Here is a 13,025-nt window from a genome sequence, read left to right as displayed (position 1 = left end):
GGGATATATAATTGAGTTTTAAGTCCACTAAATAGAGTATAATTTGTCTAACTATAATATTCTAAAATGGCTCTCTGACGACGTTATCCTTTGGCTATTTTGAATTTTAGCTTCCTTTGCCATAAATAGATGGCACCACGCTCTCCAGTAGTCGCGTTTTTCGAAGAATCGGATAGATTCATGGTCATCTCTAATAACAGGGGCCTTTTCATAATACAGGTGGCAATGATAGAGCCGACAGTTGCTTAAAATTAAATCTTGACGTTGATAACGGCCTTTTTTGGTGGTTTGATCTTGAAAATTATCTTTTAATTTTAAAAAACTGGCCAAATTCTACATAATGCTAGTAAAATAATTTTGTCTGGACGATACTACATTGAAATGTAAGTAAATATTGTCACTCTGAATGACATTTAAAATATAACATTTCACTAGGTACAATTTACAACGTGATTAGCTAGAAAACAACGGGCTGCAGCCCCCCTCCCCCTAGCCGCCCCGTTAAGGAAAATCAACTACTCTATCAAAATCAGCGTAAGGTTGGAATGTAGTATTGTCCATACACAATTTTCGTTTTCGTGTATCCTACTACACACAATAATATTATGGAGTCAGAATTTAAGAACTTCGGCAGGATACGAATACTTCACTCGTATTCCGCCGCGCACTACTTTTTCTTCCTTTCAAAACACAGGTAATATTTCAAACGAATAACATTAGCCTAGCTGATTATTATTATTATTACTTCTCTCGTAAGAGTATTTCTGATTTTGCGTAAGAAAAGGGTTTGACAATTACTTAAAAACACGTACCTCCCAACAACAAAACCTCAAAAAATACAAAAGCCAGAACCGCAACCCCCCATAAAAAACGTAAGAAGATAAACATCCCATTCGACGTCAGCATGGCCCCCACCAACAAACTGTCGTTAAAAAACCAGCTCAACTCACCCCATAAGCGGCGCAAGTTCGGACTCCTCAGTCCCCCCATGTCGGGCATAATCCATATAAGATCTTCGGAGATCACCACTTTCTTAGTCCGTTGAAAAAGACACGGCACTGTCCGCGCAACGTCAAACACAAAATCTCCAAGATAACGCGTCGAATTTCACCCTTCCATAGACGGACATGATTTAGCGAGAGGCTCTCGCCTAACGACGTCGGGGGACAGATTAGTTGATAGGAGAGTCCCCACGGGGGGAGAGCGTCGCCAGGGGGGAGGTGAAAAACGCGGGTGGGAGAGCTCCGTACTTCCCTGCCCCATCAGCTGAGCCACTTTTCGCTAAGCCTCGGCACCCTAATCTTCTTTCTATCAAAATAGTCTTCATTCCCCCCTTTCCAATAAAATCCATGCATACGTCGGACACACCCGTTTCGCGTCCACATTTGGCTTTTACCCTAATTCGTCTTTTAACGGTCGCTCTAACCTCGTAATGAACTTCGCAATGACACAACGCGCGCTGTTCAAAAACAACGTTCACAATGACAGAAGCGATTCCTCAAATTTTTCAACGCTTCGGGAACGATTTGACGTCGGATAAAAAAGCGGTACTCGAGGAAAATATGAAATTTATTGGCCCGGTACGAAACCCGGAATCCTCTAAGTGAATTTGCTGTTCCTACCGGTGGTATTACTTTTTTATCGGAAGGATATCAAGAACAAATCGAAGCAACTAAGAACAAACAGGTTTCCACGGTGCAGCCTTTTTCCTTTTTTTTTGGGCGGATTTTATTTTGGCAATACGTCATGGTCGCCATCTGTGGGTGAATAATACTACTAAATTTTTAAACAGTCAAATGAAATATATAATTTATTATAATTTAATTTTTTTAAGAATATTTCATATTAAAATATTTCAAATACATGTTTACCATAAAATAAAATGAATGTAAAGTAAAAAACGTAATATTTCCCTCAAGCGGTGGTTTTCGGAAGCTTTTGTGTGGAACACGGTGAAGCAGACGCTATTTGAACAGGGTTGCCATGGATTTTTCGTTCTAAATTATTTGTTTCACATCGAAAATGTCTGGCAACCCTTTTAATAAGTCGATGGAAAACAGGGTTGCCATAAATTTGCGATGTGAAATAAATAATTTGGAACGAAAAAAGTGCATGGCAACCCTGTTAAAATAGCGTCTGCTTCCGAAAACCGCCGCTTGGAGGAAATAGGAATAACGCCCATTCCTCTTCGTCATAACTTCGTTTATTCTTAAGGGCTAAAATTTCAGCCCGGATATTAGGTAGTTCATCCCCTTCTACTAATCATAATTTGTTTTACCTCGGTTCCGAAATTCGAATTATTCTGTGGCGGTCCTTGAAACTTAGGACAGTTGGAGAAAAGACAACGGATCAAACGACGTTTATGATGTAGTGAACCTCCGCAAAATATGGAGAAGGGAATTTTCACCCACTGACTTTCATATAATTTATATTAATTAAAATATTTAGTATGTTACTATTATATAAATCTCAATATTTAAAATATAATTACAAAGAATCATTATTTATAACATAACATATGTCAATATTGAAAATTTCAAGTAGTTTCCTTTTAGTCAACAGATGGCGCCACGAAATGTCAAGTAGGCGGGGCCCGAGAAATAAGTATTAGATCACTTCACCACACCCCAATGCGATGTTTGTTTGTTCTCAGTTGTCTTGATCCGTTCTTGGAGGTATGTCTAACCTGTAAGATATATGTCGTATACTTTTGTTTTATTGATATTTTTCAGATTGGTATTCTGACAATATCTGGTCAGACTCCCGTCTATTTCTGGAGTATGGGTACGTCAATGACGCCTACTGGACATAATGGACCAATGTCCGGAGTTATACGACCATCTCGTGCATTATTAGTTTTCGATAAGCTTTCAGAAGAGCTTTCCTTATAAGCGCATTCTGAACTGTGCGTTCCATTTCATTGAGCGCCCCCGTGTGAGAGTAGTCGTAACGAAGGTGAGTCGGTATTGATTTTTTTTTTCGCAATTGGTTCCTATAAAACATCTTCAAAATTTTGCATTTTTTGAACTGACTTTTCATTTGATTTTTCTGTAGAAGTGACAAGCTTTTAATAAGTGAGTTAGAAGAAACCACCTATGGACTGTGAGAAGGATGATAAAATACGCGAAAAAGTAGAATAGTCCATAATTAAAAGGGATAATAAAGCTAAATCCTAAACAAATTTGAAGAAATTAAAAAACTTACTACTAACTCGTACCCAATAGGTCTTCGAGCAAAAAACGCGAAACTCGGATCAAATAGATCTTCGAGTAATAAACTAAATTAAAATTAAATAAATAGCCAGAAATTCCAACGGTAGACCGGTTTCGTTCTATTTGGAACTCATCAGTACCATGCGGGAAATCTGGCTGGTGACTGTCAAATCTAAAGGAGAAACTAAGCCTAAACATTAAAAATTTCAAAACGCGTTGCATATAGCAACGGAAAGCCGAAAAGGGGGAGTGTGGTGGAGAATAGAATATACTAATAAGTGGCATAGTTGGCAAAAATAACGGCTTTTTCTAAAATTAAAAAAGCCTGTATGGTTTTAACCAGGAATCCGTACCTCTACTTGGAATGCTTATCCTGGCGTATCGCGTATGGTAAGATCACTCTGACGGCTTTGGCCCCGCCTACGAGAGAAACAATCCTCCCTGCGCGCGCTCCCCTCTCACTTTGTTGTTCGTTAAGTTAACATAGTGACGTCAAAAAAACCGTCAGCCACATTGAGACGAAAATCTGCTGCGATGAGCATTCCAAGTAGAAGTATAGATTCCTGTTTTAACGGAATAAAACTAACTAACCGGTTGCATCTAGGATGAAACCACCAGTAAAAAATCTTATATCAGGCCCTAATAAGAGATTTTCCCCAGTGTAGATGTATAAGAAGACAACACAAAGTAGACAACCATAGAGATAGAAAAGAATTAGAGGGAAAATTACCGCGTTAAGGCACCCCTGTTTTTGACCGGGAAAATTCATCCCCTCCCTCGCGTATGTATGAAAGCAGAGATGGGCAGAATTTGCAACGCCATCTATCCTTCCTTTGTTTACATCAAATGACAGTTGATTTTCCAAAAGGCATAATGCATTTCATTTCACCGCGCGTCGATGGCTCCACGTAATCTGCCCATCTCAAGGCTTCCCACATTGGCGAAAAGGGATTAAGGGGGTCGGCACTCGCGGTCAACTTCGCCAGATACAATAGTGCCTCTATTTATTTTCTATCTCTATGCAGACAACAGTAAACAAAATCTTATCATAAGGCTATATTAGGCCCTAATGAGTATTTCTTCAAGTGTTGATGTTTTTAGCAAATTATTCAAATCAGAAAGTCTTAGTTTCGTACTTTCGTTATTGAATGACTCTTGTTATTCATATTTATTTCGAAAGAATAATCTGGTTTCGCTGGTTTTAAATGCTTTTGCGCTTTAAATAATACTTTTAAAAAAATCAGATTTAACCAGTGATTTTTCTAACATTGTAAATGGTTAAATCCGGTCTGGCTGGTTCTTGCATGGACGAAGAATCTAAGGGGACTCACTGTTCCCGATATTTTGACACGGTAGGCGTGGCCTAAATTGCAAGGCTTATTGAGGTACATTAGCCGCTTTGAAGCGCCTCAAGAATTCTGTTAAATTCTTAGGCGACAGTACGTGCGAGAAAGTTAGGTTAGGCTTAGTTAATTAATTTTTTTTTGTTTAGAAATGAAATGGATTCCAGTGAATTTGATAAAAAAATACCATTACTTAAACTTTTAAAGAACCAATTTCCAAACTAAAAGGTCTTAAACGTATTAGTCCCAATCATTTAACCGAAAACTACGGCGCCATTTTGTCTAAATTGAAAGTGAACGTTCCAGCTTCTCAACGAAACTACGCCGGAAATCGACTTCAGTGATGCCAAATTGGTCCACATTGAAGTAAAATTAGCCATGATTTTCCTATTCCCAGTATTGACTCGTGCTTTTAAAATCCCAAACCGTGAGTCGCCTTAGATTCTTGGTCCATGGTTCTTGCTAATCCTGATAAGTGGGAAATCCCCTCAGGGCTTTGTAACGCAATCTTCAGTTCAAGTAATGGAATGAATTAAAAACCCTTTTTAATCAGAAGAATTTATCAAAATAAAACATGTACCTTCGCACGCTCGCCGCGAATTCCATTGGGTGCGAATTTCCCGCCAAAACGCGGATGTGTACACCGCATCACGGCTCAAAATTAACCGCGCGTATTACTTTTACTAACCATGTAAAATATGAAAATTACATGGCGTATAAATATGTACTAGTTTCTAAATCATTTTCCTTCAGTAATCGTTTTATAAACTATAACTATATGGTGAATTTCGCATCGCACTATATTTTCTTCCGAAAATCAATTTGAAAAATCAGCTGGAGCCTGCGAAGGTACATGTTTCAAGCGAATAATTTCAGCAGTCCAGTACTGGATGGTGTTTTGTATTGCTTTACTTGAGCGGTAAATGTTAAAATGTAATAAACCAATTCCTGCCCCATCTTCCGACCAGCGCCAGACAACCGCAAACGTGGCGCCATCTCTAGATTCATTGTTGAACTATTAATCAGTAGGTGGATATTTTACGCTTGTTCTGAGCAACAAATTAAAACTGTTTGCTTGTTCTGGTGGAGATAATGACTCTACAGTGTGAACTTTTCGTCTATAGGTGGTTTCTTTTCGCCTATTCTCGGACTAAAAGTGTACTCTTTTTACACTAAAACGTTTTATTCGCCTGTTCGGGGGATGATAATTACTCCGGCCCATAAACTATTCGCTTGTTCCGGAGTATTAGGGCTACTCATTTTACTCCTTCTGAAAAAGAGGTGTAAAGGAGAAAATCGGATTTTGTCGTCTGCTAGCCGGAATTTATCTGCTAAAAAGGCCACAAGCAGCCATTTTGGAAAAACGTTTTTACTCCGACTCAAACTATTCGCCATCACAGAATCGGAGTAAAATGACGTCATAGCCTTACTATTCTTATCCTACTCCGAAATCCCGGAACAAGCGAAAAGTATCTAAATAATGGTTCAGCGATAAATCTAGAGATAACGGTAGTGTAAATACGAAACTTCTTCTGCTTTGACAGGAATTCACAGTAGGTGGAATCTCTAGCAGGCTCGGAAATAAGGATTTATTTAAAGTGATCCTAGGGCCTATTAACCCCTAGCGGGTTGAATTATCAAAGGGATTCTTGGGACCACAGACCCTTTGTCTAATTATTTTTCTCGCGGTCCCATACTTAAAGGGGAACGGCCAAGCTTTTCCAAATATGGCCTTATTTCCGTATCAAAAGATTAACAAGACGTTCAATATACTAACACGTACCCTTTTTGTCTTGAAAAAATATCTTTTGTCCCAAAAAGTTGAAACGAAAAATAACGCCAGGTGTTTGGGTTTGAATTTTCGCCGCCATCTTAGGGGCTGCCGCCAGCGCCCCTAACCCCGCATGAGCGATTTGCGAACTAACCTAACTTTTAAAATCGCGCAATTTAGGCTTAGGTCTCTTATAACTGGAACGCGCGTCGCGTGCAAAAAAAATTTTTGCGTCTTCAGCAGCGCGCGCTTTTACGTTGTTTTTCTGTCTCACCGACTTTTCACCAGGTGTCGCGGCGGACGCGCGCTTTTCGATTTCCCGAAATTTCTTTATTTTATTAAAAATTAACCACTCAATATTTTTTTGACGCGGTTTTCGCCATAAATTTTAGTTTTTAATGGGCTATAGGGCTATCTAACTGGTTAAACCTTGACCGTTCCCCTTTAACTAAAAGGAGCGTTCTATAAAATCAGCTACGATTGCTTTCCCCCTTTGAAGTATGAGTGATAACCCAGGATACACGAAAAATTAAAGACGTTGTTATATGAGTGTTATCGAAATATAATTATTTGTTTCTTTGTGTTCCCGGGTGTATACTCGTACTTATTTCGCCAAATTCGTCTTAATTGTACAAGGCGTATATATATCATTTCAAACAAGTATTTATGCTTTTTAACAAATACGTTGCTAGATAAATAATAAGTTGTCATAACGCTGTCTCGATTTTTTGAGTTGGAAAATCATAATTATCAGTATTTTTATTTAAACACTATAAAAATATTATGACGTGTCACGTAAGCTCGACAGTAATATGGCATCGTCTTGAAATTGCTAAATATTCGACCACGGTTTATATATTTACACAGGTTAGACTACTTGTACCTTCATACGTGCTAGCGGTATGAGCCTCTTAAGTTCTTCTGACTGGCAACCCTGTTTTCTACTATGCTACTGGTACGCCCTCTAATTTATATAAATAGTACTAATTAATTTATTATAAATTAATTTTTTATAAATTTTTATAATAAATACACTAATGAGCTACCGTATTTATAATTTGATAATATGTATTTTAAAATTTATTAATTATCTACGATACATTCAAATTTAAAATATAGGTGGCGCTCCATTTTTAAATATAAATATTATTTTAACAATAGTTGATTATAGTTCAGAAACTTTACTGTAGGCGCGAAGTAGAATTTTTCAAATTCTCTAAACGCGGGAGTTCGTTAATGGCCAATTTACTTTTTTACATTCGATTCTTTAAAAAAAACAGAAATGAATGAAATTCGAATTAGAATTTCCGGCAAACATGTGGAGAGTTCGACCCCATCTCGTCACACGGGTCGACTTGACGTAAGGTCATGTGACTCACAGACTTATGTTGGTTACGCCGGGTTTGGGATTCAAATTTGAATTTCCCGCCGAATGTTTCGGGTACTATAATTGTGACTGAAAATATATAATTTTTAGTCTATGGAACGATAATTAGACTTTGGCAATCTGGCAACGATGGAAGGCAGTGACCCGGACGGAGACTTCATCGAGTAAATGGCGCCTTAAATGTCTTGGTTTTCCGCGTATTCAGAGCAAAGGGAGTCGATATAAACAACCCATGGCGTCACGTTTTCGATAGCGCGTTTAGAAATTTTCAAAATAAGAATTAGTCAATTTCATAATCGTAACTTCTCTCTATTTAGAGAAAATCAAACGAAAACCTTGTTGATTTAAACTTAAAAATGGATTCCCCTAACAAAGGTTTCTTGTACTCCTAGTTAAAATCGACCATGGAGTTTCTATCTGAAGAGGAGTTGAAAGTGCCCCCCCCCCCCCTCCAAATTTTTAAAGTTCACCCGGTTCTGCGCATCGTTTTCGGGTTTCCCGCGCATCTCGAGCCCATGTAAACAAACCTGACGTCATTTCTCTCGAAATATCATTAGCAAGAACGATAGAATACGTGGTGAGACGAGGCTTAGCGTAACTTTTACTTGGAGAGTCGATAGTTAGATTCTAAAGAACATAGACTTTTATTAGTTTATGCACGGTGGTTTGTTCATTTAAATTGTAAAATGGACAGTGAATTGAAAATGAAGAGGCTTCTTTTAGTCTCAGGGGAAAAAACCAAAGCACGAACCAAGAAAGTAGTCAAAATAAAAAGTGCACACTTGGATCATTCATATTCAAGGTATTTTAGTACTCCATGCATCGACTCCCCTCGCCTCTTTAGCAGAATCAGTACGAGAAACATTTACAGAGCTGCCAGATTGTTTGGACAAATAAACAAAAGGGTATTAACAATGTTCAACTCAATTCATTTGCCTCGCCCTCTCCTGGTAATAGAATGTCCATTATCCAGATCATTGAGTTGGGAATATTAATCTAGAGGTCCAATCAAAACGTCGGATTTCAGTATTTCGCGAAACAAGTTTTTTAAAAATAAGAATACTGCCGTCTGCTCCAAATGACGATAAAATTTTATCATTCTACCCGTGGCGCCGTCTATCTCTCAATAGTTCGTTCAAATAAGACCCGTTTTCCGGCAAAAATAATGGATGGCGCCACGGGTCATATGCTAACGTTTTCTCGTCATTTTAGAGGAGACGACACATTCGTAATTTCCAAAAACTTATTTCGTGGGGAGCAGATTTGATTGGATCTCTAGATTAATATTCCCAACTCAATGATCCAGATAACGATGGCTAATTTATGAATGAGAGTTTGAGACCAAGGCCTAATGAAAACGAAAATGATTTCCCAATGATAATCATATTATGGCGAAATAGTGAATCGGAATATAAAAAAGGCTATTATAAACATTAGTTTCGTTTTTGATGGCATTTATTTTGGAACTTGAGATCAAAACGCGTTTTTGCTAGGGCTGTGCGAATTGTTTTTTAGGCAATAGAGTCGGGTATCGAGTAAGAATTTTTTTTCATCGAGTATTCGAATCGAGTAAAATTGAAGTCGAGTAATCGAGTGCTTGATTAAGGGGAAATTTTCTCTTACATTAAATAAACCACAGTTTCCACAACTTTAGTAACCTTAAGGTGACTAGTGGGATATAAATGACTAGTATACTATGTTACTAGCGTAATTATAGTAATTAATAGTAAAATAACTAGGACGTCACAAAACCCCAAAGGGTATTTTTGACACAGACTTGAGCGGAGCGAGCGAGACGTGAAATAACTAAGAGCATACAAGAAATAGTTTTAAAATTGAGCAAACATATTTTATACATCGCCAGAAACCTTTTGGAGGACCCAGCGTTCGACAGCGACGATGAATTCAACGAAATGGACAATTTCATTCCAGTTACTTTAATGTCTGGGGAAATAGTTGTAAAATTAGGCAGTAGAGTCATTGAAATTAAAGTTGTGGAAACCATGAATTTCATTTTGGACAGAATTAAATAAAAAAATGCATAAAAAACCGCCTTTCATTCTTCTCACCTCCCTCTCTCCCGCAATGCATAAAAAAGCCTTTCAATCCCCTCCCCTCTTACACACACTTTACGCGCACTGCCAGGTTCTCTATCGAAAGTCGCCTTACACACATGCTATCTAGCGATACTATTAGACCCAGGCTTCGGGCGGTTTATACTCTCTCGCCTTTTACGCGCGCTGCGCTGCCAGGTTCCCTCTATACGCGCGCTATCCGGCTTCTCTCTCTCCCTACTCTCTCCCTTTATACACGCGGTCCCCTTTTGCGCGCGCTTCGCGTAGGTTATTTTGACGGCTTCGGACAATCACAGGACCAGCATTTTTTCCCCATAGCAGTCGTTGCTAAGGGAGCTACGCTCGCTTCGCTCAACAATACAATATTCATTTTTTTAAATTATGTATGTACCGTCTGTCCGTAAATTGCTTAGGAAGTTAAGACTCCTGAGTTCTAACGCCGGCCGACATCCGAACTCTTGAAGTTACACTCCAAACCAAAACCAAAAATTAATAACATAATTGTTTGAAGAAATACCGCGCTGGCGCACTACGTAGTAAAAACCGTGAACCACCCTCAAGGTCATTCTTGTATAGGTACCGTTTATTATTTCCACCCCTCTTTGAACTTAGAGCAGCTTATTCGAGTACAGGGCCGTGCAGAGGTATCCTGGGGCCCGGGGTTAAACTTACTCGCGGGCCCCTTCAATTTGCACCCCCCCCCCTTGAGTTTCTTCGATGGGCCCTACAGCTACGGGCCCCCCTCGTGGGCCATTTTCACCCCCCTCCCCCCATCTGCACGGCCCTGTTCGAGTATTCGGATACCCGACTATGGAATTTTTTGATACTCGATAATCGACGAGTATTTTCCAATTACTTATTCGAGGACGACTTCGAGTATTCGACCTCAAAAATGTACTCGCACGGCCCTAGTTTTTGCGGCACCCTGGCTGTCGTTCTGCCATCAAAGAGAGCTTCTTTACTGTAGCTGAAATCGAGGGGCTGATCGCCCCCGCGTAATCGGTGTACAGAGCCGTAACTTTGACTGTACTAATGGGATTACGCGTAATCTTTGAAGTCCCTGCCTTTGGCAGTAAAGAAAATTGGATGAGGGGGGAGTGCCGAAGTATGGAAATCAGATTCCTTTGGTGGACTGTTTTCGTTTCCTATGCTGGGTTCGTTGGGGAGAGCGAACGTCGAGCTAATATTCCGGACTGAAACAGTCTATTAGCTACGCGATAATACGTCGAAATTTTAGTTTCAACCATCCATGGATCCCGATTTACTCAGACAAGCCGTTGTGGTGAAAATAAATCTGCCAAATTTCCGTTATAACTGTTATTTTTAATTTCGATAAGACTCCTCTTTTTGAAACAACTTTTCAATTCAAAACGTACATCGAGACTGACTCGTTACATATCACGAGGAGCGCGCTTGCTCGCGTAATAAAAGGCAGTCTTTTTATATACAATACATATACATTAATTTTATTTACTGCGCGTACAAATACTAAGAATATGATACAATACAATTTACATGTACATTATCCAATTAAGTGACACGTTATAATTTTCTACACTCCCCCCAGGTGATACCTGCAGTATCACCTAAGGTTCATGACGTGTCACTTCCAAATTACAAAGATGTTGAACAGCGCGTTGAATGGTCTCTTCCTTTAACTACCTCTACAATTACACCAAGCTTCCACATGTGGCGTGGAAGCTTGTCTTCGTGGATTACGACCACGTCACCGTTTTGAAATTCACCCTTGTAATTTGTTTGTTTTGAGTGGTGGGCGGACCGTAAATCTTTTAAGTATTCGTTCCGCCATCTCACCCAGAAATTTTGCATTAAAGTTTCGCGATACTGATTTCTTTTAATCAATTCTTTCCTCGTAGAAGGTACATTCTCACGTTTAAAAGTTAGAGGGGGCAGAGAAGTAACTCTACGACCAAGCAAAAACTCTGAGGGGCTCAGAGGAGTAGGCTCGTTCTGATCATTGTAGGTGTATGTTATAGGCCTAGAGTTGATTATTCCCTCAGTTTCTGTTAACGCGGTTTCGAGTTCAGTGTAAGACAAGGAGGCGTGGCCGAGCATTTTTTTTAAAGAGGTTTTCGTTGACCTCACTAGGCGCTCCCACCATCCTCCGTGCCACGCTGCTCGTTCTACGATAAATTTCCATTGAATACCCCGTATTCCGAAAAATTCTTTGAGTGACTCTGCCTTTAGGTTCTGAAAAATAATCTTGAGATCGGTATTAGCTTTTTTAATGTTTTAGCGTTATCTGTGTAAACAGAGGTGGGGACCCCTCTTCTAGCAATTATACGCCTGAAAGCCATGAGAAACTCGTCGGTGCTTAGCGCGGGTACCAACTCCAAATGAATCGCGCGGGTCACGGCGCAGGTGGCGAGACAAATGTACGCCTTTGTAATTTCTTTTTTATTTTTAACCCGCAAAGGGCCAGCGAAATCTACACCTATAATCGAGAATGGAGGGCTTTCACCAATTCTATCGTGTGGGAGGGGTGCGGTAGGAACATATCCAGGTTTCACGCTGATCCTTTTGCATATAGTGCAATCCTTTACTACAGTTCGCGCTATCTGCCTGGCGCTAGGTATCCAATACCTCTCTCTAAGTTGGGTAATGGTGTCGTTAATTCCACCATGAAACACTTGAAAATGGCTTCTAACAATTATCATTTTAGCGAGTCTCTGATTTTTATCTAAAATTATGGGATGCTTTTCCGCGTAAGACAGCGAAGATTCTTCGAGACGCCCTCCTACACACATTAACCCTGCTTCATTAAAAACGGGACGAAGGGACGCCAGTTTTGAACCTGATTCTAGAGCTTTTCCCTCTTTAAGCCTTACTAATTCGGATTGAAAATCTTCGCCTTGTACTGATTTTTACCATAAAATTTCGGCGTTTTCCATTTCTTCCGCGGTAATGGGACCCGTAATTCTTTCTAAACCTTTGGTTCTCACTTTTGTTTTGGTAAATTTTGCGAAGCGAAATATATACGCGGTTATTCTAAGGACAGTGTTTACGTGGTAGTAATTCTTTAAATTTATTACATTCTGAACCCCTAAGCCTTCTTTGGTAGCTACGACTAGAGTAGGTAGCTTGCGCCTTTCTTTGGCAACGGAAGTCATATCTACTTTTTGGGGCTCGAATTTTGGCCAAGTGTTTTTAGGTCCCCTGAGGAATTCTGGACCCTCCCACCAAGTTTTATTATCAACTAAGTTTTCGGCTTTGATA

The 13,025-nt window shown here is 39.5% G+C and overlaps 2 protein-coding genes across 2 annotated transcripts; both read right to left on the bottom strand.

The window, feature by feature from the left end:
- Nucleotides 1-11,402: 11,402 nt before the first annotated feature.
- On the bottom strand, nt 11,403-11,864 carry LOC149943845 (uncharacterized). Its single transcript, XM_090176223.1, has one exon. It carries the CDS (start codon nt 11,862-11,864, stop codon nt 11,403-11,405), a length of 462 nt encoding a protein of 153 aa, XP_090032349.1.
- Nucleotides 11,865-11,992: 128 nt separating this feature from the next.
- LOC149943844 (uncharacterized) lies at nt 11,993-12,556 on the bottom strand. Its single transcript, XM_090176222.1, has one exon. It carries the CDS (start codon nt 12,554-12,556, stop codon nt 11,993-11,995), a length of 564 nt encoding a protein of 187 aa, XP_090032348.1.
- Between the last annotated feature and the right edge of the window lie 469 nt (nt 12,557-13,025).

The sequence above is a fragment of the Leiobunum rupestre genome, chromosome 5 (assembly GCF_980474605.1).
Source record: "Leiobunum rupestre chromosome 5, qqLeiRupe1.1.hap1, whole genome shotgun sequence".
NCBI lineage: Eukaryota > Metazoa > Arthropoda > Arachnida > Opiliones > Sclerosomatidae > Leiobunum > Leiobunum rupestre.
The sequence above is the reverse complement of the archived record's forward strand: the minus strand, read 5'-3'. Positions and strand labels throughout refer to the sequence as shown.

What these genes read in the sequence shown, in the direction of transcription:
- LOC149943845 (XM_090176223.1), bottom strand. Translation starts at nt 11,864, where the DNA reads ATGCTCGGCCACGCCTCCTTGTCTTACACTGAACTCGAAACCGCGTTA.
- LOC149943844 (XM_090176222.1), bottom strand. Translation starts at nt 12,556, where the DNA reads ATGTGTGTAGGAGGGCGTCTCGAAGAATCTTCGCTGTCTTACGCGGAA.